The sequence below is a fragment of the Phytophthora cinnamomi genome (genome assembly GCF_018691715.1).
Source record: "Phytophthora cinnamomi strain GKB4 chromosome Unknown Contig120, whole genome shotgun sequence".
In the NCBI taxonomy this organism is placed as follows: domain Eukaryota; phylum Oomycota; class Peronosporomycetes; order Peronosporales; family Peronosporaceae; genus Phytophthora; species Phytophthora cinnamomi.
Window position 1 is genome coordinate 65,164 of NW_027151053.1, and position 26,858 is coordinate 92,021.

A 26,858-nucleotide genomic window follows, 5' to 3' on the forward strand; every position below is an offset into this window, starting at 1 on the left:
TGCTGCAATATACCCGTTAACCACCACTCTCCGTAGACCACTGCGGTCATATCACTGAGAACACCGTAGGGCCTGGTGGTCGGAAAGCCATTTTGCTTGTGACGTACAAGTACACTACTCCGGTTGCTGCGGTCTGGCATGGAGCGGCTTGGCAGAGATGCCATCAATCACGAGATATTTGCCAATGTTCTCCTTTTGACAACGAAGGCCCATTTCGGTTCACTTGTACACCTGATCCGACGGATGTTCCTACCTGCGTTGGAAAGCCTGAATCGTCATAACCTCTTTTGATGCTGCTGACACTTGAAGCTATTATACGCTTGTAAAGCCCAACGCAGTCATGCATAACAGCACCTAGACTTGCAATGCGCTGACCTCTAAGCACGTGCGGGAAATTGAAAGTTTAGCAGGCTTGCCCGACCTCCTGGACACACCCACCGAATGCAGCAAATCGAACGTTTTCGCTGCCTCCAATGCAACGTTCTCCAATTGCCCGCTCTTCAGCTCGTGTTGGCAAGTGAGCTCGCACAGCGCCATCGGAGCCTGCGTTACAAGCTCTTGAAGTTGAACTTGTCCAGTGTTCGCGGTAATCACGATGAATGAAGAGCTCTCTGAACGTGGCTATTGCCACAATCTCTCTATGACCATGGTGGTCGCACTAAATAGCAGGCAGAACTCCTCTCGGTGTAGCCAATGAATCAGCAACAATCAAAGCATATCAGTCTCGGGTTCGACTTTGGAGGGCGCTTCATCGCGACCAAATTCTTGCTGATCGACGCCTTCATGGCTAGGTGGTGGCACAGTTGGTACAAAAAGTTAAACTGTGAACCGTATCGAAGCAGCTGTCGGTGGTGCAAAGCATCGTGCCACTGACGTGGCTCAGTTGTGCCCGGACTTGATGGAGACGACGGGATAAAGCCCAGAGATGCGTGGCGTCTCGACCAACCAAGTCGAGGTGGCGCTTGCTGCTGGCATGTGCACTCGTAAACCCGCAGCAACTGCAGCAGCTGCACAACCTAGAACAGCTATACTAACATGTCTGCCGACCAAGTGCCTCCGTTCTCGCTCGGTAAGAAGACAATGCGCGAAGCATGTGACGTACACCACGTGCTGACTGGAATGCAATTGCTGTACGCCGCCCAGACAAGCCGCGCTATGACACCTCGACCTACGTCGGTCGGTGGCGCAAGTTTTCCGAGCTCGTGTCCCCAAAGTACGGTCATGTATGATTTTGTTATCGACAGTGAAAGCGGCGATAGCTCATACTGGGTCTGTGCTGCAGGTGGCTCTTTCTGAGCTCGGAGGATATTCAGCATGCGACGCAGACGCTGGAGGGCTTTCGCCATGGCACGCTCACTCCTGGCCAATACAAGGATGCTGAGCTCTGGGATCTTCGCCAAGGTGAGGCGCCAGCTCGAGTTGCTTCTTATAGATTGATGAGTGCGCTGACTCTGCTGTGGTGATTTCTGCAACGCGAATGCTTAGCTTACGAAGCTGCGGTGCACCCCCAGACCGGCGAGACGGTTCCGGCGGCATTTCGTCTGTCGGCATTCATGCCCGTGAACATTCCCATATGTGTGGGCATGCTGCTTGCTGCACCCACGGTACGACTCCATCGCTGCGGAATGGCATCATGGTAGACTTGGGGGCTTATCTAATCTGCTGTTTGTATTTGTACAGTTGGGAAACACAATTTTCTGGCAGTGGGTGAACCAGAGCTACAACGCTGGATTCAACTACGCCAACCGCAATGCCAGCAGCGAGCAGGACAACTCGACTATTCTGAGTACTTTATCTCGTTGATTCTCCCGTTGTTTTGTGCTCACAGCTTATAATGTGCCACGTCTTGTTATTGGTTCACAGAGTCTTACGCAACCGCGACGTTTGTTTCTTGCTCGATGGCTGTCGGTCTCGGCAAGATGGTTGAGAAGGCCAAGGGCATTTCTCCGGGCACGCGTTCTTTCTTGGGAAAGGTGAGTAGTAGTCATTGCTTGAACAACTTGGTTGTTTTGCTTATTATTTACGCGCGTTTTCCTCTGGTAGATGGTGCCGTTTGTCGCCGTTGCTGGCGCCGGTGCATTCAACGCAGTGTCCATGCGCTTCAACGAGTTTCAGTAAGTTCATCTGCTCAGTGATTTTCGTGGCGTGTAGGTAGTTGTCGCTGACCAACCTGGCCTATTATTTACAGGGAGGGCATCGACATCATGGATGAGCACGGAGATGTGCACGGTCGCTCTGTTGCCGCTGGACGCCAGTCGCTTGGACAGGTGGCGCTGACGCGTGTTGCTTTGCCTATGCCCAGTACGTTCTAGCTTAATTCAGCTGAATGCTTTACTCTATTCTAATTCATTGTCTATGTGTGCATCGTTAACAGCTCTGCTTCTTCCGCCGTACCTGTATGAGATCATGAAGAAGACGAACATCATGCCCAAGGCGAAATACCCCAAGCTTGCTGCAGAACTCGGTACGTTCGTTTTTCCTCACCATACGTACTTGGATAGTATCCTCCTGATTGTCTGATGTGCGTCTTTTGCCTCCTCCAAACAGTTGTGCTGACGTTGTGCCTATGGGGCGCCATGCCAAGCGCTGTCGCCCTCTTCCCGCAAATGGGCACGATTTCGGCTGACAGCGTAGAAGAGGAGTTCCGGTCTCGGGTGGATCGTAACGGACAGCCCATTCGCCACTTCATCTACAACAAGGGCATTTGATTGAGGACCCTCAGCAATCTCAAAAGGCCGAAGGGAACATGTACCTGGAATCCTTACCCACGGTTCACTTCGAAAGCTCGACCAAATTGTGCCGATGGCCAATTCTGCCGACGTGTAAGTAAGCATGGGCCGCAAGCCCCGTCGGCTCTATCGTTGAATACACGCGCAATAATCAGGGGTCGTATCTTCGTGTTGTCGATCAACGTTGCGCTTTGTGCAAGTTGAAGTGAGTGTACCCTTTTCGTACTTGGGTTACGCATGGGTTATCCTGGGGTTACGCCAATTTGTTTTTTGCCTCGATCATGGAGGAGCTCGTGGCCCTGAAGTGACTCGATGGCGCCCCCGAGGATTAGACGATATCCGGAGTGCATTAGAGCCCTCCTCTCATACTCCCCCTGCGCAGGAGGGCTGTGACACGAACATTTTCTGGATGAGGGGAGCAACCTAAGCTGCACCAGTAGTTTTGTTCAACGAATGTATGGCTGAAATCTTCAGTAAAGATAGATGAAAGCATTCAACCGATTCTGTATGGAGCGATGCCCGTTTAGAGACCCATCAACCGTCACTGTATGCTCTGGGTTGAGCTAATTCGAAGGGTGCCCGGTGTTGCTGGTGATGCTTTTGTTGTTGTCTCTGTCTGCTGACAATACATGTACTGCCATCTCCGAGACTGCAGAGACCCCGCACTTCGAACTCTCAGTTTGAGCAGGGTCGGCGGGGCGCTCAAAATGGCGCTTGCCCTTCTGCGCCTCGATGTATAAGAGCATGTTCTTCCGGCTCTCCTCCTTTTTCGCGTCCTTTGTTCGCCAGAGATCACGCTTTGATCGACATCGACATCAGTACCAACGTAAGCAGTGTGCAATTAACTTGTCTAATGTTGAACAGCAACTCTGCTTACCTCTTTGACGTAGCTTGCGTTTGAAGCTTCGTGCAGTCGCTCCTCCAGCTCCCAGCAGTATCGCTGCCATTTTTCCTTTTCCGATATTTGACTGCAAAATTGTGAGCACCAGCTCATACATACACTATGCTTGCAACAGCAAACGTACTCATCGACAAGCGCCCTCAAATCCAACAACGCATGCTTAGCTGCAGACAACTCACGTTTCGCTTTCAACAGGGTTGTTGCATCAGCTGCAGCTGTTCGGTGCACATGCCACAGCAACAAATTGTCAGGACTCGGCAAACGAGAGCTTAGCCGTCACCGCTGCTTGACCTTTTTCGTCGGCAAGTCGAAGCTGTAGCTCGCTGTGAGCTTCTCTTTGCTGTAGTCTGATGAGATCGCGGGCTTGGTCCTCGAGAGATTGCTTGGAGGCTGCAAAAACTTCACGCAAGCGCGTCTTCGCCCTCTAAAAGAATTGCACACTATTAGATAACTATGCGAGGCTGTCGAGTTCGGCACCGACTGACAAACCTACCTTACTTTCATCCACCTCCTTCTGGAAGTTATCGCGTTCCTTTTGCAGTTGCTACGCACGAAAAGGTTAGAATGTCCGACTTTCGCCCCACAGTCAAAATTCTTTTGGATACCCGCGATTCCATTGTGATACGGTACAGAGCAGTATCGGAGGTCGCGAGTGACTGCGCCAATGCTTGCGATGATCCTACAAATCGACAATATGCATGCTTGAGCCACGGTGCCCTCGTTTGTTAGCAACGATACCAAACAGGAGCCTACCGCATAAAATCCCAAGAGAACGAAGATCATCTGACAGTTTGGCATGCTCTCCACACTCATATAGTTGAAGCAAGTGCCGAGCGGTCAGAGGATGTTCAGGATAGTCCGGCAAAATGTCGTCAATATTTTCATGATTCGTTCGCAAGTGATCCTAACGTCATGAGTGTAAGCATACCATTCCACCCATTCAAGAAAGCTCAGATACTTCAGCTTACCTTGAGTTGACGAAGTTCTTCAGTGGTCAACCTGCCGTCATGATCCCCATCGAATTGCTGCCACACCATTTTGGCGGCAACAGTTGACCACGAGGGCAGGCTCAAGGGTATTGATGCGGGGTCATCAGACAATTGCGGTGGATAGAAGCTGGGAAGCCGTCTAATTTGCTCCAATAGAAATTCCAAGCCCTCGTGCTTTTCTTTCTGCAACGGATACAAAAACTCAACAACACTCAAATACACACAGCTCGCGCCAGAATCCACGCACCAGCTGCAGCTCGTACTCCCGGAATCGGATCTCCTGCTCGTAGATCGTGACGCGCAGCATCTCCAGTTCTTGCTGAATAGACTTGGTCTCTGCGTAAAAAGTCTGAAGACACAGTTGTCTTCACTCCTGGTGCACTCGCCCCGGGAAAACGATGGACGCACCTTGATGTTTTGCACGTGCCGGCATCCCTTCTGCTCACCATCGCAACCCGGGAGCGTGTCAGCAGGTCTTCAAGCAAGAGGAACTAACCAGACCGTGATCAACCACAATTACCTACCCAGCAGTAGAGATACAGGTCTGCGCCTCCGCAGTTGTTGCAGCAGTACCGCGATAGCTTCTTGACCGCCGCACTTGGTCATCAAATTGCAGCAAACGCGAACCAGGTCAACAATACTGCAAGCTCTCGTCATTTGAAAGAGACCAACTTACGCTGCCATGCTGATCTGGCTGGAGCAACCACAGCTGCGCAAAGCAGGACGAGCTCCTCCCCCTCCAAGAACGGCCGAAACGACCTCCAAGTTGAAGTGGGCGGATAAGAATAGGTTGTCCCTCTAGGATAACCACTTGAAGTCCGCCGCAGCCGCAGCAGAAGTCTGCGATGCACCCCATCGCCGGGATCCGCGTGTTTCTTGGCGGCAACCACCAAAGCAAGGGCTTCAACCACAAGCTCGGCCGTCCAGGCCCTGTAGCCACGCGCCCACAACGCGTTGTCGGGAGGCCCATGACGCAGTGGTCGATCGCGGCCCAATTCAATTGCACGAAAGTGTCGCTGCCTGCTGGTGCCGGCCCGACGAAAGACACGAAGGACGAACCTTCGGCGCCCCTTCGCCCGGGCCACTTCAACATTACCGGTATCAGCTTTGAGACGGTCGTCTCCGAGCAGGAGCTCGGCGCGCATGCAATTTCTCGGCGCCGCGTTCTACTCGCCGAAACGCCGAGCACGCACGCACCTCGAGTCGAGGCCCTCGACGCTGCCGGTGCCGGTCGCATCGAGTCGGGGACCGACGCCAAAAATCAGCCCGCGTTGAAACGGGCCCAATATTTGACGGTCTCCTCCTCGTATCTTTTCCTCGGGCTCGTCTGCCGCGCTCAACGAAACAGACCGCTGCGAAAATCAGCGCCGTCCCCCTCGGCTACATCCGCGCCCTCGCCGCAGAACAGCACCATGCGGCCTCCGAGATGAAGGTCGACGGTACCTCCTCGCCGTTAAACAAAGATAAGGAAAACGAGAATGCAAAAAAACGAAGAACATGCTGCGCGCGGCGCTGCCCCATCGGTGACTCGAGCAATGCGCGACGTGCCGGTCACTACGGAATTCGCCTCCGACCGCCCAAGCACCTCCATTCCCCAGCACAGGAATCCCAAGCGCCCCAACCCCGCCACTGTATATGTCGGTGTCGGCAGTGCGAGTCTCGCTCCAGCCGGCGCATGGCTACATCCCGCTTGTAGTCATTGGCGCCGGCCTCGTCAGCAGTGGGCCGGCTTCCGCGTCGGCATGGCGCGCAAGCAGTTCAACGTGCCGTACCCGCAGATGTACGCCGAGAAGAAGGACAAGAATGCCAACGAGTTCAACTGCGTGCAGCGCGCGCACCAGAACGTCCTGGAGAACCTCCCGCTCTTCTACGCCATGCTTGCCACCTCCTCGTACGTGGCAATAGCTTGCAGAGTGTACTATGTAGTCTCTATCGTTAATCTGACAGAGCGTTCGTTGGTTTGCAGGATCTACCGCCCCAAAGTCGCAGCAGCAGCCGGGTTCATCCGCATCGCTGGTTTCGTCATGTACGTCAAGGGGTACTCAACCGGCGATCCTGGGAAAAGGAGAAAAGGCAATTTTGGTGCGTTCTCCATTTTAGTTAGCTCTGCACTGCCATTTATGATCTTCATTGCTAATGCTGCTTCTTTTCTTCGTTGCATCCTTGCAGGCCATCTCGGAACGCTAGTTATGTTAGGACTATCATTGGAAGCTGCTCTGCGCCTGCTGGGCCACCTGTAGTGGCTGCTTGTTCCTGAACAAGAACAACAATTTGGTGAAAATGATGATGAGCCAGACGGCAATAAAATACGAGAGATGAAGAACGAGGAGAAGAGTGAAGAAGAGAGAAGTATCACAAGAAGGAACGGACCGGTGAGCACGCTCATGATGCCTCCAATTCAAGGGGTAAGGTGAGGCGAACGTACGTGAAGTGTTGCAATCAGCGCCGGTGGTATCGCGAGTATCCGAGGGAAAGTGCTGCGAGGCAGAGTAGCAACGACATGAAGCTGCTGCTGAAATTGCCAACAACAATATGTAAGAATGAATGGCGCGGATCCTGGAGGTGGACAAGGTTGATCGGCGAAAATGGGTCACCCACCACACGATAGAAGACTCCAGGGTTCGCGCGTTACTGGATGCATGTGAAAATACTTGATGTTGTAAATGAGAAAATGAAAACAACAGTGAGCATATTTCGTTGTTGTAAGTACTGGTAGCACTACTGTGGTTTTGTTGACCCCGTTCAAGACAAAGGTTGTGCTATCAAAACTACAGGCCCCCGACCATACGCAAGCCCACTTCAACAGTCAGTCCTGCGTTGACGAGGAGAGCAACCAGTCCTATACAAAACCGAAGCAAATTAGGCTAGGGAACACGTACAATAGATAAAAAAGAAAGCAAGTATCGGTACCGAAAAGACCCTGAAGTCGCTTCTTCGGGTCGCCCGACGAGTAGCCACGCATGTAGACGATAAATCCGAGCACACGCACCAGTCCTGCAATTACAACAATCTGGGGACGGTAGACCCTGAAAACAGTGAGAAGAATGCTATCGGATGAGTATTTCGTTGCGAAAAAAGGTTTTAGAGGCAAACTTTGTTGAAAAAGTTCCTACTGAACGTACGAAGACGTGAAGAGCAGAGCAAGGAAAATCGGGGTTTGCTCCAAGTTGTTTTGGTGTCCGCGCTGCAAGCAGTTGAAGGCCTTGGCGTACCTATTGCTCTGCTCCGCGTACATCTTCACAAATAAAACCTCAGTTCTGCGCGGACGCTGGTTAAGCAGTATTGACTGGGGCATTACCTGCGGGTAATTCACACCGTAAAGTTCGCGAGCCTTGCCCACTTTGATACCAGCCCAAAATATGACGAGCATCAGTAGCACCACTAGGAGTGGAACGAAGCCATGAGCAGATTGCACTTCCAGTTGGATAGCGGTCATCGTTGTTGTGGGGTTTTGTGCTGGGGTGAGAGAATTGGAAAGTGAACTATATGTACAGTTCCAACTCCTGCTTCCGATCCTAAGATCAATCCCAAGAGCGATTGCGTTATCTGTGCCTCTAGTTTCACCTTCGTATGCACGCTAAAGTCAACAAGTGCACAGTCATTCTCTGCGGTGATTTCGACTGCGGCACACGTGGTGCATCTCAATCGGCCTGGCCCTTCAGGAAGACTCAGCACGCTTATTTATTATACCCGATGAGGTAAAATGGTTCGATCTTTTTGGCGGGCTGTGTACACACCTCGACGAGCGTACTCCCCCTGGGCGAGTTTATCAGCTCTATTCCGCCGCACAGTCTTCGGATAACCCAATAGGTCGCTGTAGACTGAACCTCGTGAATACACACACAACTCCTACGGTGGTGTCTCTTGAAGGACAAGTGGACTGGGAAATTTGTTCATCGCTTGTGGTATGGATACAGCCTAACTTTGGCTGAGAGGCTTTGCTCAGGCTTCGTAGGTCACCGTTCAACTGATCCATTGCCAACTTACTTACGTGAAGGAAGGCCGCAATTTGTCATCGATGACAGTGCGGTATTCGCGTGATTTGAATGCGATACCGAGCTATATGGTAGCTATCGGTCCGATACCAACAGTCCGATAGTATTGGTCGGGCACTTCAAGCAAGCCATCGCCAAAATGAAGTGGCCGCCATTCTGTCTGCTTGATGACCACCGACGATTGCGACCGCGTGGTTCCATGAATTTTATTCGCATCGGTGCTCTCACTTCATTCGGCAATTCTCTCTGGGACCAACAAGCCTTTTACTCAAGCCCCTCGACCATGAAGTCTTCATCTTTCAAGTCCACCGTCAGCATTACGCACATCAGTACAGCTACGGCCATCCTGTCAATTGATGACGTTAACTTCTTGATCGACCCAGCCTTCGGCAAACATGGCGACTTCGACCAACGCGACGGAGTTGTGCTCACGAAAACCGACGACCCTGCGCTTGGACTCGAGGACTTGCCTGTCACCGACGCTATCCCCACGAAGACCACGTTGACAACTTGGACGCATCAGGCCGCACAATGCTGAATGGGCGACACGTCTTCACCACCCTGGACGGCGCCAAGAACCTCGCCCCCCGCCCTGGTGTTCGTGGCCTCGCTCCACTACGATAACGCTGAACGGCAAGCAGTTCAAAATCACTGGAACGCCCACACAGCATCTTCCTGGAGGGGAGTGCACGGGGTTCGTGCTCGAGTCGCCCTCGTTTGGTGCGAACGAGACAGACGGCCTGCCGAATGTTGTGTACGTGTCGGGTGACACGGTGCACATTCCGGAGCTGGCGAGCGAGCTCCCGAAGAGATACCACGTTGTTGTGGCGTTCATGAACCTCGGCAAGGCCATTGCTCCGCTGCCGACGGGCCCTGTCCAGATCACGATGGATGGCGCGCAAGGAGCTCAGCTGACCCACGACATTGGCGCGGAGAAGATGGTGCCGCTACACTTCGAGTCGTGGAAGCACTTCAAGGAGTCCGTCGAAGACGTCCGAGCCGAGCTCGCTGCGGATGCGGTTGTCAAGAACAAGGTCGTCTGGGTTGTCCCTGGTGTCAAGACGGTCATTGTGTAAGGTGATCTCTTGGGAGCGGGGATGAGAAGCCTAGCCTTCGACCCGGATCTACTGGTTGCTAGGTTGGCATTGTATTCGTATTTGCATTCGTGTTCATAGTTTCTGTAGTGGTCACGTGGTGGTGCACTTTGATGCACGATTAAAACATTTTTTCGACGTAAAGGACGTGTGCATTGTTTTCATGAACATCGAAGGTAGACAGCGCTAGCAGTGCTGTAGGACAAACCATCGTCGATGACTATTTTGCAAACTCGCTGAAGAATGTTGCTGCACCAAGCGGAGGAATGATGTTGTTTCGGGCCAGCAGCGATTGTGGCACCTCCGTCTTGCCATAACCACAACAGACACATGGCGCTGCAGTACACCGTGTGCTGGAAAGCTTCTTCATAGAATGACGATGTAAGTCAAGCACCAGCTTGGTCTCCAAGCCTTGGAGCTTCACACATCACCCGTTACCACACTTTTGATCCCGTAATCGGCCGCCTTAAATACGACGAAGAGCTCCCGATCCAACGGCGGACACGTCACAACGCGATTCGACTGTTCAAGCACCGGCAAGCCCCAAGCAACATGTCCAGCATTGAGCTGCAGCCCGGACACGGCTACGTGCCGCTTCTCGTGGTGCTGCTGGCGTTCGTGAACATGTGGGCCGGGATGAAGGTGGGCAAGGCTCGCAAGCTCTACGGCATCGCGTATCCGCAGGTGAGACGCACTGTGTAACTATGAAGACGATGCAATACTGTACTGAGCCGCCTCGCTATTGTGCTGCAGATGTACGCGGAGCAGAGCGACAAGAACGCCAAGGCCTTCAACTGCGTGCAGCGCGGCCACCAGAACATCATGGAGAACATCCCGCTTTTCCTGGCTCTGTTGTTCACCTCAGCGTACGTTGTTGCTGCACTGGCAGTTGGAATGAGGATCGACAAAAGGCTTACGCTGTTGCGCTTCCGTTGCTCTGCAGAGTCTACCGTCCCCAGATTGCCGCGATCGCCGGACTGGTGCGCGTTCTCGGGTTTATCGTCTACATGCGCGGCTACTCGTCGGGCGACCCGAAGAAGCGACTGCAGGGCAGCTTTGGTAAGTGCTGCTGCTGCTCGGTATTTCGTCTGGCGGTAATAGCCTCTAACCTTTGGTGCTTGTGCGATGAAGGCTACCTCGGTCTGCTTGTGAGCGTTGGCCTGAGCGTCGAGGCGAGTCTGCGCATCCTGGGGCTTCTGTAATCGACCGCGGAAACGTTGGGTTAAGGACGCTGTTGCGTCAAAAGAAAGTGGTGATACGGACAAACCTCAGCACAAACAGGGATATGCAGCACAGAAGCTCAGTTAGCCATTCCAACCCCTACAGTACAACGAAAACACGAAAATATAAAGCGACCACCAAAGCAAACTCTCCACTTACAAACTTGCTCGGACGGGCAAACACCTTTGCTGTTAAAAGCCAGCCAGCTCCCGTCACTCCACGCGGCACCATCCCGTCAAAGTGCAGCACCACCAGCGCGAAGTTGAAGTGGCCAGTGCAACTTAGCGCAATGTTGCGTAATATCAGCGCGCTCATTCGCCGAAAAGCGCACGTCTCCTCCAGCCAATGGCGTCCGTCCACTAATTATATCATGCCGGGTCTGTCTGCGCCCCAGCTTCCACATCCCGTCGCACTCGCACTCGTCGATCCGCGCCTTTAGCGCCAGACCACCGCGACTCTCGCTCTTCCTCCCCCTCCTCCTCACCCGCCATGGGCGAAGTGACCGCCACATCGCTGGCCGTGGCGCTCTCGGCCGCCGCAGCCGCCGCCTTCATCGTCCAGCGCCAGCAGAAGAAGAGCAAGAAGTGCTCGAAGCCCTGCAAGGCGCTGCCCTTCCCCAAGACGCGCACGCCGCTCGAGCGCGTGCCGCTGGACCAGCTGCCCAAGCTCAAGAACGACCTGCTGCTGCGTGCGCTGCGCGGCGACCGCACGGAGCGCGTGCCCGTGTGGTGCATGCGTCAGGCCGGACGGTGAGCACCTTTTGAGCCGTCTGCGGCCCCCAATGGACCGGGAATCTTAACGTTATTGCCCTCTTTTGTGTGTATGGACAGCCACCTGCCAGAGTTCCGCGAGCTGCGTGACATGGGCTACAACTTCTTCACCATGTGCGGCGTGCCCGAGCTGGCGGTGGAAGTGAGTCTGCAGCCGCTGCGCCGCTACCACATGGACGCCGTGATCATCTTCTCGGACATTCTGGTGATCTCGCAGGCCATGGGCATGGAGGTCAAGATGGTGCCCAAGGTGGGCCCCGTGCTGCCGCAGCCCATCCGCACGCCTGAGGACATCGACAAGCTCGACCTGAACCCCAACATCGAGGACACGCTGGGCTACATGCTGGACGCGCTCAACCTGGCGCGCCAGAAGATCAACGGCGAGGTGCCGCTCATCGGCTTCGTGGGCGCCCCGCTCACGCTCATGTGCTACATGATCGAGGGCAGCGGCAGCCGCACCAAGGCGCTGCTCAAGACCTTCCTGTACCAGCACCCCAAGGCGGCCCACAAGCTGCTGCAGGGCATCACCGACGTGTGCGTCAACTTCCTGCTGGCGCAGCAGCGCGCCGGTGCCCAAGCGCTGCAGGTCTTTGAGACCGTGGGCGCTGAGGTGCTGACCCAGGACCACTTCTACGAGTTTGTGTTCCCCTACCTGGTGCAGATCGCGGACCGTGTCAAGGCGGAGACCCCCGAGACCCCGATGGTGTGCTTCTGCAAGGGCACGCAGTACGCCTACGAGAAGCTCGTCGCCACCAAGTACGACTGCATCGGCCTGGACTGGCAGTCCGACCCTGTCGAGGTGCGTCAGCTTGCTCGCGGCCGCGTCTCGCTGCAGGGCAACATGGACTCGAGCGTCATTTACGCGTCGACGGACATTATCTATGACGAGGTTAAGAAGATGCTCAAGCGCTTCGGCACGCAGAAGTACGTGGCCAACCTTGGCCACGGCTGCTTCCCGGATATGGAGCCGGCGCACGTGGACGCCTTCATCAAGGCTGTGCAGCAGATCTCGCTCGAGATGAATTCGCGTTAAGCGCCGCCCGTCAGGTTGGGCTTGTATTGGAATAGAAACGAGGGGTGCACGCAGGAGGCATTCCTGAAAGGTATAGCGTTGTCTTTAACTGCTCCGAATTAACAAACAATCAACTAGCTGCTGCAAGCATTGTCGGCGAAATGTTGAGCGCATCTGCAAAAATCTAACGCGTACATGTCCAGCATCACGTGGCGTTAGTTGGTATAGTTAAGTTGCCCAAATCCTGATTGTAATTACCGTGAACATCTTGCCGATATTGTCCATCCTTCGCCTTTGCTCCTTCTCCAGCACCGCATTCTTGGCACGTAGCTGCTCAAGCGCTATTCTCTGGTTGTTCGCTTCAGCCTCTGCAATCTCGCTTTTTTTCACCAGCAATGCGATCTGCGATGACACGCTTTGAGTTTGCTCTTCGAGCCCAGAGCGTACCTGCATTTGCTGCTTTTGAACTGTACTCAGTGCTTGCTCCATGAGTTCCAGGTCATCCGCTCGCTGTTGCGCCTGTGCGCGAGCTTCTGAAGCTTGCCTCTGAGCAGCCGTGTCGAAATCCTGCAATCGGTCTAGCATGTCGTCGACGTGCTTCTGCCAATTTCCGCGCAAGCTATTCGCCTCCTCACAAATTTCCGAAATGCGACTGCCTGTATCGCTTTTCACTTCGTGAAGCTTGTCCTTCACGTCCATTACATCCCGCTGCAGTTGCTGCATCCACTCAATATTGTGGCTGTGTGAGGCCTTGAGAATCTCGTTATCTTTTGCCCAGTCTCGCTCCTTGAGACCCCATATCTCCATCGTCCGCTTTAGTTGCATTACCTCGGTGTGAGTAGCCTTGTGCATTTCTCCTTGGCGCACCACTTCTGCATCGAGATCCCCAAGTTTCCGCGTCATCTCCTTGCGCAGGCCGTCCACTTCAGCCATCAGCACGTCTGAAAGCGTATCAAAGGCACTGCGCAGCGCCCGGATTTGCGATGTCAGAAACTCGAATGTGGCTTGAGACTCCACCTCCAGGACCAACTGATCAGCCGCCTCACGCTGCAACTCCTTCACGGCGCGTTGCAGCTGATGCATCTCTGACAACGGCTTCTTAGTCTTGGCGAGGCGCGAAGCCGTCGTTTGCTTCAGCGATACCGACATCTCCGCACGCTCCACTGTGTTTCAAAGTGACGAGGAGTTTTCAAACTGGGCGGTTAGTCAACGGCCTGGTCGAAGTGGCGAGAACTGAATTGGAAAGAAGCGAAGAGGCGGCAATTTGCTTCGTCAAGAATGCTGCACTTGCAGCAAACATGTGACTCCACCGTTTAGCAAGCTCTACACATTAACAAATAGGAGTAAGAGAACATACCCGGAGCTGGCCGTATACAGTTAGCAGGCAGGGATTTCATTTCATCCAGGAGCCTCGCGAGCAAATGTACATACGGCCGAACTTTTTCCTGCGCTTGATGATAACTGTTGCTGTTTCTGGTATTATGTGCTGAAAAAATTACGTGTATCGCAGTCCATAGTCATCCTCTCCATCGAGCAGCGACATAGCCTCCTTATCCTCTGCTGACAAGGTCGTAGCTGCTACCTCCGGATCTGGGTCCCACTGATAGAGCACCTTACCGGCAAAGATGATCAGGAATGCAAATACGTCAACGAATACTGACGGTGGAATCCAGTTCCGCAGACCATCGTGGAGGTTGATGATGCCAAAATTGTCGGGGTCGACTTGATACCACGCCAATACCACGAACGAAGTCAAAAAGCCCACAAGCGTGCATCCGTACATTGTGGAGACGCTGGTGAGCCGGATGAGCTGAAGTAGCAGCACATTCACGACGATATTGCTGAAAACGTAGAGAATAAGGATTGGAAGCCCCAACTGGAAATGCACACACGCAGGTAAGAACATGGAGCTGCGCGAATGATCACAACCTTCACTTACGTAGCAGTGATCCGTAGAAATCTCGCTTTCTCCTTGAATCAGGCACATTAATCCGCTTGTTTTTTGGTCGAGATGTAGAAACTAAACAACATAATAAAAATATCAATGTGCTGGCGACTCGATCTGTACACGCGATAGTGAGAAGCTTCGTACCTCGGCGTCAAAGATGAGGGGTGCTGCTAGCAGTCCAGCTATAAACTGATTGACTGAAACCCACGCGTTGAGGTACGACATATCCACTGGCTGGTCACGAATAACGCGTTCCTTGTAAAGCATTGACACTGAACCCGGGATTGCCGCCAGAAGATAGAACACACTAAACATTTGCAACACAAACATTGTCAGCATTCTCGACTATGCAAAGTGAATTGTAGCTCGTACCTGTTCCATCCAATTTCTCTGTCGTCGAAATCTTTGCCCTGGATGCTATTTCGACAAAGAATGTCAGCGAGAATACAAACCGAAATTGCAATCCTATGAACGTACTCTTCAACACAAGGTATCAACGATAGAATGAGGCCGCCCGTGATAATTAGCATGCCGATAACTTGGGGACGTGTATATCTATCCGGCAAAACCCAGCATAAAAGGCATCACCATCGGCTGTTCCACGCAACTTTAGTTTGAATCAAAGCGTTCGTACCTGACACCAAAAGCTAGCGCCGACATGCAAGCTGATATGGGGATAGAAGCTTGCATGAACAAAAGCGTCTGCGTTGGATCTGTTCGGCCTCCTGCAATGAATAGCATCAACCCCTACGATTCACATCGAGCCGCGTACAAAACACAGAATCCGTGAATACTGATGTGTTTCCGAATCTAGTGTCACCAGGCTTCGAAAGCTCACGTGAAGGAGGTCCAGCAGCCCCATGACGAAAAAGTGAAATTTAGGAAACTCCATGCCGTCGTCTTCCACAAGATCCTGATAGCACAGCCACACTTCAGAATCCACCTGCATTCACCTTACAATAAGCTCCAGCGTAACATACATCATGCGTCGCCTTGTAGCTGACGATGCAAAACATCGGAGGGATGTACAGGAACGTCATGAGCTGGCACAAAAAGTATCTAGCCACACCACAGCCTGGTGTCAGCACATCTATTGCGTCTATCTCGATCACTCCGGCCCCGTATCCAACGCAAGCTGGAAGTCTGCACACCTGTACGACTCCATCCGGTCCACCATGACCTTGAACAGGAACCTCTCGGACGACATGGCCACCAACAGCAGCAAAATGGCCCCAAAAGACAATAATGACTACTCACCAAGGGCAAGAGTAGCAATTAGGACGCATGCAAAATAATTTGCCGACTGCCAGTCGAAGAGCTCTTTTTGCCACTAGGATCGGATCCTCGCCGTATTTCCAGCGGGCATGGACGCACCTTGCGCGAGCAGATGTGGTAGGACTTGCCGGTTCTAGCGTCGATGCCCAGGTGGATGAAGGGCGGCGTGCTGAACGTCATGGCGCTGCTCGACGCGAGGCGGACGAGCTCTCCCCTCGACTGCGCTTTGGCTCGGGCTCCGTCTGATTCTATTAGAAACGGAATTGGGCCAATCAGGGCCGTACTTGTCGCATGTTTCTGAACCACTAATTGACAATTTCTCAATGTGAAATTAGAGATGTCCAACCAATAATACATTAGTAATTTAAAGCAAATTGTTTACATTATAATTACAAATATTTTTGCTATAATTAGCGAAAATAAAAATAATACATTATAATTTGTATATCTATCATAATGTATAAAATAGAGGGTTCAGTTTTTATTGCAACAATATGGAGCGACGAAAATGGTCATTTTGGAGGGGACACTGTATTGTGCGTGAATAACAGTATAGTGATTTGAAGGGCGAACTACCAGAACGGCAACGAATTACCAATGCAAAACTTCGAATTGCGGGTGGCCAACCCATTTGTTTTCGTAATTCACCCAAGCTGCAACTTAGTTTTCGAAAGCATGCGACAACTACGGAGTCGAAACCGCAAATGCTTCTGTATCTTCCAACCAATTTATTGCCTGGATAGGATGCATGCATATATTGGTACGATGACACACCGTGCTGCAACTACATGTAGATCGATAACGAACTAAAAGTTGACAAGTAAGTCGAATGGCATTAATCATAAGTCGAGCTAGGCCCGTTTGTTGCTATGTAGCTGCAAGCTTACGGATATTCTTGGTGGTGTCGCCTACTACAGTAGATTGGGAGCTACAGCGGGTTGGGCCATGAAAAAGCTGTGGATCGAAATACTTCCCGCCTTTCCCAGCCATTGAAACGCAAGAAGAGAAACAGGAATTTTGCGGTGTACTATATAAGCCACAACTTCCCGTTTATAAAACAACAATGGAGAGAGCGAAATGCGTGATGTACTCCTCAACGGGAAGAGGGTTTTAATATCGCTAGATAAATTTGAAGCTTGGCAAGTGCAAGTCCATGAGCCAGCTTCGTCAATAAACGTGGACCCCGACGTTAATAAAGAGCTGACTCGGGAGTTCATCCAAAGCTAACTCCTCGAAATGTACTCGGAAGTACATACAGACAACAATCCAAGTCGAAGTGTTTTGTTAGGTATGGACCATTTTACAGTATCAGCATCATTTTTTTCGCTTCGGTTTTTGGTTTTGATTCGCGTTACCACCAGGAAATAATGGATCTTGCGATTGTTCTGGGTCAGCACTTCCTCAGCTAACAATAATGCGGCGTGTAACGGACGCGGGGCGAAGCGATGGCACGGCCACTCGGTCGGTGACTTCTTAGTACTCCGGTGCGAGGCGCAGTATGGGCGACGTAGTGCGTCCGGGCGACATGCGGCTGTCGATGGTCAATGACAAGGCCGCACAGCTTTCTCAGAAAGGCTCAGGAGGGCCTGAAGAGGCTCGCCAAGCTGCACCAGCTGAACTGGAACCTGCCGGTAATGCTGCCGTGGCACATCCGGAGACGAAGGAGAACAAGTGGAAGCTCGCGTTCCGACAGCTCATGTTCATGAAGCGCATGAACATGCAGTTCAACGACCGAACTAAAAACGAGATCGAGCTACGACAGCAAAACATCTCGGTAAGTTGGTAGTTTAAAAAGTGGAGTCACAGTTTGGGGAGGGCTAAAGTGTGGGATGTTGTTCTGGTAATGCAGCCGACTTCGCTGATTTGCAGTGTACCGTACTTTAACTCGTTCTCGGCGGGTGAGATCAAAGCTCTGGTTACGGCTAGCTGCCGTGTGAGCTTACGCCCAGGCGAAATGGTATCCCTGAGTCTCGCAAACCCCTCGGTGCAGCAGGAGGGAGACTTTTGCATCGTCATTAGTGGGCACTTAGCCTTGGCGAAGACCTCTGTCCCCAGTGCAATGGCGATTCAGCAAGCAGAATTCTATCCGCAGCTGAGGCTTGGCATTGGTGATTATTTTTCCGTTCAAGCCGCATCTGACATGAAAGTGATCGCGATGGAGCTGGCAGAGTACCTGACGATACCCATGAAGGTGCGCCGTGGATTCCAACATCAATTGTGTAAAATGGTATGCATAACTTACTTACGATGCACTTTGCGTATTAGTCAATACTTAAGATCAATGCAGCCAGTTGCGCGCTCATTGACGCAGAGAAGAACGATCTGATGCCCGAGCCAAGCGAGGTAAGTTCTACCACTACCGTTACCCCCTCGTCCCAACTTATCAGGTTTTGTTTGCGTGGCAATGACAGATGGAGAGCTTCAAGAAGTGGGCCCTCCAATTCAGTCTAGTACGGCAGCGGAGTGAATTTCCCACAGCCGAGACAGGAGGGTTTGCCCATTGTTCAGTGAAAACGTTTTGCAAGGAACACTTTCCAAACATCACGCCGGAGAACGAGTTGGACCACACACTCGAGTACATGAGAAATGCTCTGACTTCCATTTTCTCGGCTCGCAAAGTGAGGATATATGCACTCGATGAAACGGATAGACAGCTGGTTATCAAGGTACGCCTTTCATTACAATTGACGGCTACATTTACGTCTTGCTAACGCGTATCCATCATTTGAACAGTTTTCTGATGAGAAGCTATCAAGGCGGAGTGTAGATATTACCTCAAGTGCAGGGCTGCGTGTACTTGATAGTGGCGGTCCTGTTTGTATTGTGGACGCATTGGAGTTAATACGCGAAGAGATTGGCGAGAATGACGTGGCACGTGAGTTGTATAGACCTGGGACGATCATACTTGCAGCTCCATTTTCGAGTTTGATTCGATACACGCTAATGGGGGCTCAATGGAGACGACCAAAATCGTTGGCATCTTGGAGGTCGTGATTGACTCTAGCGATCACGAGTCAGTATCTGCAACTAGCAACGATGACTGCATCCTGAAGTTCGTCACGGAGGAGATTGGTCGGTATCTCTTCTTTCATTACGAACGCTTTTTCCACGTATCGCCACATTCCCATTCGCCACCACTTCCTTTTCTACTGCTACGGGTGGCAGCGAGATCGAGAGTACAGAGATGTTTCCTTCTCCACCGGAAGGCCCAGTATCGCAAGATCACCGCCAGCTCGTATTGACCATTGGTAAGGTGAATCTGAATGTCTCCGAGCCTGTTACACTCGCGAAGATTAGCATCCAACATGGGTCTACAATTCTGTATGAGACGAGTACGCTACTGCATTATGAATCACATTCTGACTCAAGTGGGGAGAAGACTCATTTATCTTCAGCTGCGCGTGAAATCACTTGTGACCCGAGTGGTGGTATCGAAATGGGATTACGACTGATCGATATCCCTCATGGCTCACACTTGAGGTTCACCTTCACGACCAAGACAGGGGAAGTGGTTGCGTGGAGTGGGCTTCATCTATTTGACTTTGGACACACTTTACGAACTGGAACTACGTTAATGAACGTTTTAATGCTTCCAGTTGGATCGATCATCACCCCTCTCGACATTGAAAACTGCTTACGACATGAGCGTCTAAACCACCAGAAGGTTGGTGGCATGGAGATTGTTTTGGAGTGTTCGGGGTCGTGTCCTCAATCGTTCGCGTTCTCCAGTCTGTCTAGGAAAAAGAGCATTACCTTCCGGGCATCGATCTTTTTCAAGGGCGACAACAGTGAAAAAAGCAACGAGGGCCACGAGGCTGTCACCCTAGAAACAGATAAACAGAAGCTCTTACAGCGGCTGCGACGGGACCCCCTTATCGATCTATCCACGGGCGATCGAAGTTTCATTTGGACGTCACGGTTGATTCTCAAGGACGATTCCGCGCTGCTACCCGCATTTCTACTCTCCGTTGATTGGGGAAACCGCGAGCAAGTTTTAGAAGCCTACCGCCTCTTGTTGCACTGGAAGCAGCCTACATACCTTCAAGCCCTCCAATTATTGAGCCCGCTCTACTCAGACCCCAAAGTCCGCGCTTACGCCGTGCGATGCATGCACGCGCTTCCTGATTATCGGTTGCAACTATATCTTCTCCAGCTTGTTCAAGCGCTAAAGAACGAGCGCTATCATGACTCGGCGTTGGCGCGTTTCCTTTTGATGAGGGCTCTGATGAATCCATCGCAAATCGGATATTTGCTGTATTGGTTCCTAAAGGCTGAGGCTCACAACCATCAAACTGCTGAGCGCTTTAACCTGATAATTTCCCAATACCTGCAACTTTGTGGTAGCTACAAGCTGGAAATTCGGCAATCCGTATACGTCATGAAAAAACTCGAAGAGGTTGCAGCTCTCGTTAAAATGAGTCTTCTTCGACAGCGCGCAAGGGTAAGCTTCACGAGGCTCTTCGTGCTGTTGTCCTGCCCGACACATTTCAGCTTCCTCTACAACCACGATCATATTGCAACAAAATTATCGTGGATAGCTGCCGCGTGATGGAATCGAAAAAGCGCCCACTTTTCTTGCAGTTTGAAAGCGCCAAAGCTCAGCATGGACGGCCTTACGTGATTTTCAAAGCTGGCGATGACCTTCGCCAAGATCAACTCGTTCTTCAGATTTTACGCGTGATGGATGACTTGTGGAGAGAAGCAGATCTTGATCTCTGCCTTCTACCTTATGCTTGCATCTCCACCGGAGATGAAATCGGCATGATCGAGGTTGTTGGGGATTCCGAGACGCTAGCAAGCATCATATATGCGCGGCATGCAAAGTCACGTACGAAACTCGGTCGTAAACTCAACGCAGCAAAGGACGCCCTAGTTAAGGATGGTGTTCTCTCGGATTGGTTATTCAAGCAGCCGAGTTCCCCTGAAGCCAAAACTCAAGCAAAATCTGCAGATCTCGCTCTTGACTCGGTATCACCAAATGGATCAGCACATAGCATCCCAGCAAAGGAGGAAGAGCGGACACGATCCGTCTCGTCCTGTTTCCCGATGTCTCCTCGGAGACGTAAGAAATCCACATCCAGTCGAGACATTGAAACAACGCAGAACTTCATACGTTCCTGTGCTGGATACTGTGTAGCTACGTACGTCCTTGGTATCGGAGACCGCCACAACGACAACATCATGTTGCAGCGTTCGGGTAAGTTCTTCCACATTGACTTCGGACATTTCCTGGGCAACTTCAAGACGAAGCTGGGTGTAAAGCGTGAGCGTGCCCCGTTCGTCTTCACGCCATCGATGCTGGATACTATGGGCGGCAAAAAGAGTGAAAACTACAAACACTTCCAGCAACTCGCATGCGACGCCTTCCAAGTGCTTCGAACCAACTCGAACTTGCTCATCACGTTACTGGTACTCGCACTCACGTGCGGTATCCCGGAGCTCCATAGCGCGAGCTGCATCAAGTGGGTGCACAAGACGCTGATGCTCGATCTGCCCGACGACGAGGCCTGTGAAGCCTTCAAGAAACTTATTCACGTGGCACTGCACACCACCACCACCAAACTCAACGATGCAGTGCACCTCATGGCTCACTAAGCTCACAAGTGACCGACTAAATCTTGGTTCGCTGCAACCAAACTCCCATTACTTGATATAAAGCAAAACTCATCATCAATAATACACCTTTCATCGCCAATTCACTGCACGAACATGTCATCGCTGCGCTGGTATTGCTTCATCACAATATTTCTTTTCTTCGTCACCATGGTTATCACCTCAACGATCCATACCCTATCCGACACAATAATATTCCTCACCAGCATTCCCGTCCACTTCAATTTTCTATCGCGCTTCGTACCGTGGTCGACAGTTTTTGCAATAAAAGTGCGTCAGCAATTCGCATCCAACAAAAAAGTCAATCAATCCTCAGCCGCAGAGACCAGAACCGTTCTGGCCAGGAGCTACTGAGCGACGCCATGCAGGACGACGCGGCGCAGCGCACGGTGCTGCGCTCTCGCCGCAACTCGGACCTGGACGACGACCCGGAGGTCTACGGCACGCAGCCCGGCAGCAACTACGAAAACCGCAAGTGGAGCATGGAGGAGACGGTCGAGGTGGACGACGACAACGAGGACCAGTGGATCAGCAGCCCGCACACGCTGACCGCCGGCTTCCTGCTCATGCTCTGGATCGTGTACGCGGCCTTCCACGAGCCCGTGCAGCCGCTGGAGGACCCGGCCGAGCAGTTCGCGGCCGACGTGCGGCGCGGCGTCAAGTACGCCTGCGTCTTCTTCCTCACGTACTGCAGCCTGCAGCTGCCCGACGGCCACTTCGTGCGCCCGCACCCGATCGTGTGGCGGCTGCTCACGGGGCTCTTCATCCTGTACGAGATGCTGCTGATCCTGCTGCTGTTCCTGCGCACGAGCGACGCGCGCCAGTTCATGAAGGTCTTCGACTCGAACCTGGGCCAGGAGCTGCCGGAGACGTCGTACGCCGCCGACTGCCGCGTCTTCACGCCCGAGAACCCGGACTCGCCCATCGCCAACATCAGGGCCACGTTCTTCGACCGGTTCGTGATCATGCACTTCTTCGGCTGGATCGTCGGCTCCATCATGGTGCGCAGCAAGATGATCTCGTGGATCCTGAGCGTCATGTTCGAGCTGTACGAGATCACGTTCAGCCACTGGCTCGCCAACTTTAACGAGTGCTGGTGGGATCACCTGTTCTTCGACATCTTCACGTGCAACGCGGCGGGCATTTACCTGGGCATGAAGATCTGCAGGTACTTCGAGATGCGCCGCTTTAACTGGGTGGGCATTCGCAAGATCCCCAACTTGAGCGGCAAGGCCAAGCGTGCGTTGGCGCAATTCACGCCCGCCTACTGGATGGCGTACGACTGGAAGATCTTCCGGTCGGCGGAGCGATTCTGGCGCGTCATGTCGATGGTCACGATCCTGTCGGTCATGATGCTCAACTCGTTCTTCCTCAAGACGGTGCTGTGGGTGCCGGCGAGCAGCAACGTCAACATCTACCGCCTTGCGGTCTGGTACTCGGCTGGAAGCTACGCGGTGGCGGAGTACTACATCTTCTGTTCGTTTACCATGAGCTACCACGGCGGCAAGAAGATGCCTGTGAGGAAGCTGGGTCCGCGTGCATGGCTGGGCATTGCCGTCGTCGTCACTGAGGTTCTGGTGATCTTCAAACACGGACAAGGCATGTTCACGGAGCCCTTCCCGATGTATGTCAAACTCATCTGGGCAGCGATTTTTGCCGTGCTCGTGGTCGGCTCTACGATCTACTTCAAGTTCTTGAACAAGCCACTGGACGAGGACAAGAAGACGCAGTAGAAGATTCGAGAGTGACAACACAAGTGTTGCCAGGTGTAGGTATAAGGTGAGAGCTCGAGGGCAGCTAGCTAGCACTGTGTTGCCACCGACAGTTAGAAAAGCAGCAGATAGAGGCACCATTTCGCGAAACCAATAGAGCGCCGTGGCAATGCCGCATTTTCATTTTACATTCTGCTGCTACTGGCATGAAATAAAGGCAAAGAAGTCCTGGAAAAGCAAACATGCGGTCCATTAGATAAATCTGATTACATGCTAGCGAACGCTCATCGGGAAGTGCTGCAACCAACACGAGAGATGGTTGCAAACGCGAAGGCACGCCCGGGCCTATCTCGAACCGAAAACGCGGGGGTACCCAAGCTGCTCGTCAACCTTGTCATCGCTCTCCGTTTCTACCAACTTAGTGGTGGAACAGACGGAGGTTGGAGAAGGCCATGGTGATGCCGAACTCCTCGCAGGCGGCCTTCACGTCAGCGTCGCGGGTGCTGCCACCGGGCTGGGTGATGAAACGCACGCCCAGCTTCGTGGCGTGGTCGATCGAGTCACGGAACGGGAAGAAGGCGTCGGACGCAAGGCTCACATCCGTCAGGTTCTTGAGGAACTCCTCCTTTTCAGCAGCCGTCAGCGGCTCCGGGACAGTCTCGAAGAGGGCGTTGAAAGTCTCAAGCTCAGCGGGCGCCATGTCGCCCTCAATGTAGCGCACACGGGCGTTCACACGCTCCTGACGCTTAACACCGCTCTTGAATGCGAGGCCCTGCACCTTGGGGTGCTGGCGCAGGTGCCAGATAGCGACCTTGCGGCCGGCGAGCTTCACGCAGTCCACACGCGACTGCTGGCCGGCGCCCACACCGATCATCTGACCGTCCTTGGCGTAGCCCACCGAGTTCGACTGCGTGTACTTGAGCGTGATAGCAGCCAGGGCCAGGTCACGCCTCTTGGCGTCCGTCAGCGGACCCGCGCCAGACGTTTGCACGTCCGCCAGGTGCTTCTCAGCCGAGAAGATGACGTCGTTGCGCTTCTGAGAGAAGGTGATGCCAGCAACCTCACGGTACTCCATGTCGGGCAGCACGAAGTTCGGGTCGGCCTCCAGCACGATGAACTTGCCGCCCTTCTTGGCCTTGAGGATCTCGAAGGCCGCCGGCTCGTAGCCCGGGGCGATGATACCGTCGCTCACCTCACGCTTGAGGATCTTGGCGGTGGCCTCGTCGACGACGTCGCTGACAGCCACAAAGTCGCCGAACGACGACAGCGGGTCGGCGTTACGAGCGCGCAGGTAGGCGAGCGACAGCGGGGTCAGCGAGACGTTGCCGACCTCGTAGGCGGCGTGGAGGCCGTCCTCGAGGTCCACCGCCACGGCAGCACCGGCCGGGCTCACGTGCTTGAACGAGGCAGCGGCGGGCAGGCCCAGGGACAGACGCAGCTCGCGCACGAGCTGGTAGGCGTTGGCGGCGTCCAGCAGGTTGATGTAGCCGGGCGTGCCGTTGAGCACCGTGAAGGGCAGCTTGCTGCCCACGCGGCTGAGGATGGCCGCCGGGTTCTGGTGCGGGTTGCAGCCGTACTTGAGCGGGAACTCGTTCTTGTACACGCGGGTGACCGTGGGAGCGCTCGTGCCGAGCTGGCCGTTGAGCCACGACGAGATGGCCGAATCGTACGAGGCCGCGAGCGAGAAGGCGGCGGCGGCGCAGCTGCGGCGGAACTCGAGCGACGTGCTGAACGAGTCCTGGTTGGCCTCGAGCTCCTGCACGAGCGTCGGGTACTGCGACGGGCTGGAGCAGATGACCACAGCCTTGTGGTTCTTGGCCGACGAGCGCAGCATGGACGGCCCGCCGATGTCGATGTTCTCGATGCACGTGTCAAAGTCACCGCCGTTGGCCACGGCCGCCTCGAAGGCGTACAGGTTGAGCACCACCAGGTCGATGTTCTGGATGCCGTTGGCGGCCATATCGGCCTCGTGCTGCGCGTTGCCGCGCACGCCCAGCAGGCCGCCGTGGATCTTCGGGTGCAGCGTCTTGACGCGGCCGTCCATGATCTCGGGCGAGCCCGTGTACGTGGACACGTCCACCACGGGCAGCTGCGCGTCGCGCAGCGCCTTGGCCGTGCCGCCCGTGGACAGCAGCTCCACGCCGTGCTGCGACAGGTACGTGGCCAGCTCCACCACGCCCGTCTTGTCCGACACGGACAGCAGCGCGCGCTTGATGGGCACCAGCGAGGCCTGCGAGCCCGTGGTCACGGCGTGCAGGATGTGGCTCATGGCGGGGCGAGGGCTTGGAGACGCTTGGGGGCTTGGGCACCTGATGCGGAATGGGGATCAGCCGACGTACATGTACCGGAGCTGCTCGGATCTGCACCACCGCTTTGGACGGCGTGTTCTACCGGCGTTAATTGGCTGTTTTTTCACGACATCCCAGCTTGGATTGGTCGAAACGCCTCCCACCTGTTTGAGCAACACGCCGTTCTAAACGTGCGGCCGTTGCTCAATCAAGGGAGGCAACGTGTGGACCACATATCTGAGACTTGTGCTAGTTGAAGATGGCGATCTTTTTTATGGCAGAAGCTGCCGGCGTGGGCATCGCCGCTGCTGGGGGCGTGATACGGGTGCTACATGCGCCTTCGGCTGCGACAGCACGGCCGAAAAGAGCAAGGAGAGGAGCCAAGAGCTGCATTGTGGCAAGGAGAAATTGGCAGCTTCATGCGATGCTTGCGACTTGGCATAAAACGAGTCTATTGAATAGTACTTAAAGTACAGTACGACAATAGCCATGCATGTTTCGAGTCCACAATGCGTTCGTGTTCTCAGCAGTGTGAAAATGCGATGGTTCGTACAACAACTCGAAACGAAAAACAACCGTAAACAAAGTGTCGTTCAACAACAACCATACTTTGAAAGGAAAACCGCTATAGAAATCTATGGTCAAGTTGTACTACGTAGTATTTTACTTGGCCGCTTTCTTTTTCGCTTCCTTCATCAGCTTCATCCACACAGTATGGACAGTGCTCTTCTTCTGTTGGGCTTTCGCCACAGTCATCAAAGCGCGCATAGCGGATGTACGTCGGGTCTAGCTTCAGCTCTTCCAAAGTCTTGCCCTTCCAGCCATATATTCCTCGAATTTGAACTGAGACCCTTTCCCTCCCTTCAGCCAAGACTTGTGCTCCAGCTTTTTGCACAGTGCCTTCACATTCTCCTTCTCTGCAAGCTGTGCTCGCGTCATTTGACGCCACAATGAACTTCGGCGTTTCATAAAAATATCGATAGTATATCCTAAGATGAGAGGCTGCAGTACACACTCCGGGACATGCACAGGATCGCCATCTTAAGTCCTGGTCTCCAGACAATGTTCGCTTCCTCTCGCAATCCTTCACATCACAAACGGACACCACCTCGGATGCAGCCTCGCATTGGCTCCAAAAGAACAATGCTTCATCAATGCTTCCACTCACCCTTACTTACTTACTTAATAATTACCCTGCACTCATGAAAGCTGTGCCAGATATCCCAGATACTGGCATCGAACACAATCAGCCTTCTACGATAATCATATCCTGAGTGCTTGTGCTGAGATCTAGACGACACAAATACGTAG

General features: G+C 53.2%; 13 protein-coding genes across 13 annotated transcripts; 8 read left to right on the forward strand and 5 right to left on the reverse strand.

The window, feature by feature from the left end:
• Nucleotides 1–1,035: 1,035 nt before the first annotated feature.
• Nucleotides 1,036–2,708, forward strand: IUM83_08857 (Mitochondrial Tricarboxylate Carrier (MTC) Family; the record flags this gene model as incomplete). Its single annotated transcript, XM_067933253.1, has 10 exons — nucleotides 1,036–1,069; nucleotides 1,144–1,213; nucleotides 1,283–1,401; nucleotides 1,486–1,604; nucleotides 1,681–1,786; nucleotides 1,864–1,973; nucleotides 2,044–2,114; nucleotides 2,189–2,301; nucleotides 2,375–2,464; nucleotides 2,548–2,708. 10 exons carry the CDS (start codon nucleotides 1,036–1,038, stop codon nucleotides 2,706–2,708), a joined length of 993 nt encoding a protein of 330 aa, XP_067781153.1.
• Nucleotides 2,709–3,292: 584 nt separating this feature from the next.
• IUM83_08858 (Plasma membrane protein) lies at nucleotides 3,293–5,303 on the reverse strand (the record flags this gene model as incomplete). Its single annotated transcript, XM_067933254.1, has 12 exons — nucleotides 3,293–3,526; nucleotides 3,607–3,697; nucleotides 3,755–3,845; nucleotides 3,922–4,054; nucleotides 4,124–4,174; nucleotides 4,236–4,309; nucleotides 4,384–4,534; nucleotides 4,599–4,802; nucleotides 4,867–4,968; nucleotides 5,028–5,057; nucleotides 5,144–5,216; nucleotides 5,296–5,303. The coding sequence occupies 12 exons, from the start codon at nucleotides 5,301–5,303 to the stop codon at nucleotides 3,293–3,295; spliced, it is 1,242 nt and encodes a 413-aa protein (XP_067781088.1).
• Nucleotides 5,304–6,361: 1,058 nt separating this feature from the next.
• On the forward strand, nucleotides 6,362–6,859 carry IUM83_08859 (Microsomal Glutathione S-transferase; the record flags this gene model as incomplete). Its single annotated transcript, XM_067933255.1, has 3 exons — nucleotides 6,362–6,510; nucleotides 6,586–6,701; nucleotides 6,789–6,859. The coding sequence occupies 3 exons, from the start codon at nucleotides 6,362–6,364 to the stop codon at nucleotides 6,857–6,859; spliced, it is 336 nt and encodes a 111-aa protein (XP_067781087.1).
• A 528-nt stretch (nucleotides 6,860–7,387) lies between these two features.
• IUM83_08860 (Microsomal Glutathione S-transferase) lies at nucleotides 7,388–8,055 on the reverse strand (the record flags this gene model as incomplete). The annotated part of the gene is made up of 4 exons (XM_067933256.1): nucleotides 7,388–7,458; nucleotides 7,530–7,645; nucleotides 7,742–7,854; nucleotides 7,918–8,055. The coding sequence occupies 4 exons, from the start codon at nucleotides 8,053–8,055 to the stop codon at nucleotides 7,388–7,390; spliced, it is 438 nt and encodes a 145-aa protein (XP_067781007.1).
• Nucleotides 8,056–8,897: 842 nt separating this feature from the next.
• Nucleotides 8,898–9,152, forward strand: IUM83_08861 (Zn-dependent hydrolases of the beta-lactamase; the record flags this gene model as incomplete). The annotated part of the gene is made up of 1 exon (XM_067933257.1): nucleotides 8,898–9,152. One exon carries the CDS (start codon nucleotides 8,898–8,900, stop codon nucleotides 9,150–9,152), a length of 255 nt encoding a protein of 84 aa, XP_067781181.1.
• An 88-nt stretch (nucleotides 9,153–9,240) lies between these two features.
• Nucleotides 9,241–9,690, forward strand: IUM83_08862 (Zn-dependent hydrolases of the beta-lactamase; the record flags this gene model as incomplete). The annotated part of the gene is made up of 1 exon (XM_067933258.1): nucleotides 9,241–9,690. One exon carries the CDS (start codon nucleotides 9,241–9,243, stop codon nucleotides 9,688–9,690), a length of 450 nt encoding a protein of 149 aa, XP_067781106.1.
• A 570-nt stretch (nucleotides 9,691–10,260) lies between these two features.
• IUM83_08863 (Microsomal Glutathione S-transferase) lies at nucleotides 10,261–10,910 on the forward strand (the record flags this gene model as incomplete). Its single annotated transcript, XM_067933259.1, has 4 exons — nucleotides 10,261–10,392; nucleotides 10,462–10,574; nucleotides 10,652–10,767; nucleotides 10,840–10,910. 4 exons carry the CDS (start codon nucleotides 10,261–10,263, stop codon nucleotides 10,908–10,910), a joined length of 432 nt encoding a protein of 143 aa, XP_067781182.1.
• Nucleotides 10,911–11,418: 508 nt separating this feature from the next.
• Nucleotides 11,419–12,732, forward strand: IUM83_08864 (uroporphyrinogen decarboxylase; the record flags this gene model as incomplete). Its single annotated transcript, XM_067933260.1, has 2 exons — nucleotides 11,419–11,678; nucleotides 11,760–12,732. 2 exons carry the CDS (start codon nucleotides 11,419–11,421, stop codon nucleotides 12,730–12,732), a joined length of 1,233 nt encoding a protein of 410 aa, XP_067781178.1.
• A 109-nt stretch (nucleotides 12,733–12,841) lies between these two features.
• IUM83_08865 (Drug/Metabolite Transporter (DMT) Superfamily) lies at nucleotides 12,842–13,860 on the reverse strand (the record flags this gene model as incomplete). The annotated part of the gene is made up of 2 exons (XM_067933261.1): nucleotides 12,842–12,895; nucleotides 12,970–13,860. The coding sequence occupies 2 exons, from the start codon at nucleotides 13,858–13,860 to the stop codon at nucleotides 12,842–12,844; spliced, it is 945 nt and encodes a 314-aa protein (XP_067781179.1).
• A 346-nt stretch (nucleotides 13,861–14,206) lies between these two features.
• IUM83_08866 (Drug/Metabolite Transporter (DMT) Superfamily) lies at nucleotides 14,207–16,114 on the reverse strand (the record flags this gene model as incomplete). The annotated part of the gene is made up of 10 exons (XM_067933262.1): nucleotides 14,207–14,587; nucleotides 14,651–14,731; nucleotides 14,804–14,966; nucleotides 15,032–15,076; nucleotides 15,137–15,214; nucleotides 15,294–15,406; nucleotides 15,498–15,572; nucleotides 15,640–15,718; nucleotides 15,811–15,908; nucleotides 16,034–16,114. The coding sequence occupies 10 exons, from the start codon at nucleotides 16,112–16,114 to the stop codon at nucleotides 14,207–14,209; spliced, it is 1,194 nt and encodes a 397-aa protein (XP_067781101.1).
• A 1,318-nt stretch (nucleotides 16,115–17,432) lies between these two features.
• Nucleotides 17,433–21,529, forward strand: IUM83_08867 (Phosphatidyl inositol kinase (PIK-B); the record flags this gene model as incomplete). Its single annotated transcript, XM_067933263.1, has 6 exons — nucleotides 17,433–17,708; nucleotides 17,784–18,125; nucleotides 18,200–18,277; nucleotides 18,346–18,600; nucleotides 18,668–18,809; nucleotides 21,072–21,529. 6 exons carry the CDS (start codon nucleotides 17,433–17,435, stop codon nucleotides 21,527–21,529), a joined length of 1,551 nt encoding a protein of 516 aa, XP_067781180.1.
• A 380-nt stretch (nucleotides 21,530–21,909) lies between these two features.
• IUM83_08868 (phosphatidylserine synthase) lies at nucleotides 21,910–23,280 on the forward strand (the record flags this gene model as incomplete). The annotated part of the gene is made up of 1 exon (XM_067933264.1): nucleotides 21,910–23,280. The coding sequence occupies one exon, from the start codon at nucleotides 21,910–21,912 to the stop codon at nucleotides 23,278–23,280; it is 1,371 nt and encodes a 456-aa protein (XP_067781183.1).
• A 397-nt stretch (nucleotides 23,281–23,677) lies between these two features.
• Nucleotides 23,678–25,528, reverse strand: IUM83_08869 (phosphoribosylaminoimidazolecarboxamide formyltransferase/IMP cyclohydrolase; the record flags this gene model as incomplete). Its single annotated transcript, XM_067933265.1, has 1 exon — nucleotides 23,678–25,528. One exon carries the CDS (start codon nucleotides 25,526–25,528, stop codon nucleotides 23,678–23,680), a length of 1,851 nt encoding a protein of 616 aa, XP_067781184.1.
• Between the last annotated feature and the right edge of the window lie 1,330 nt (nucleotides 25,529–26,858).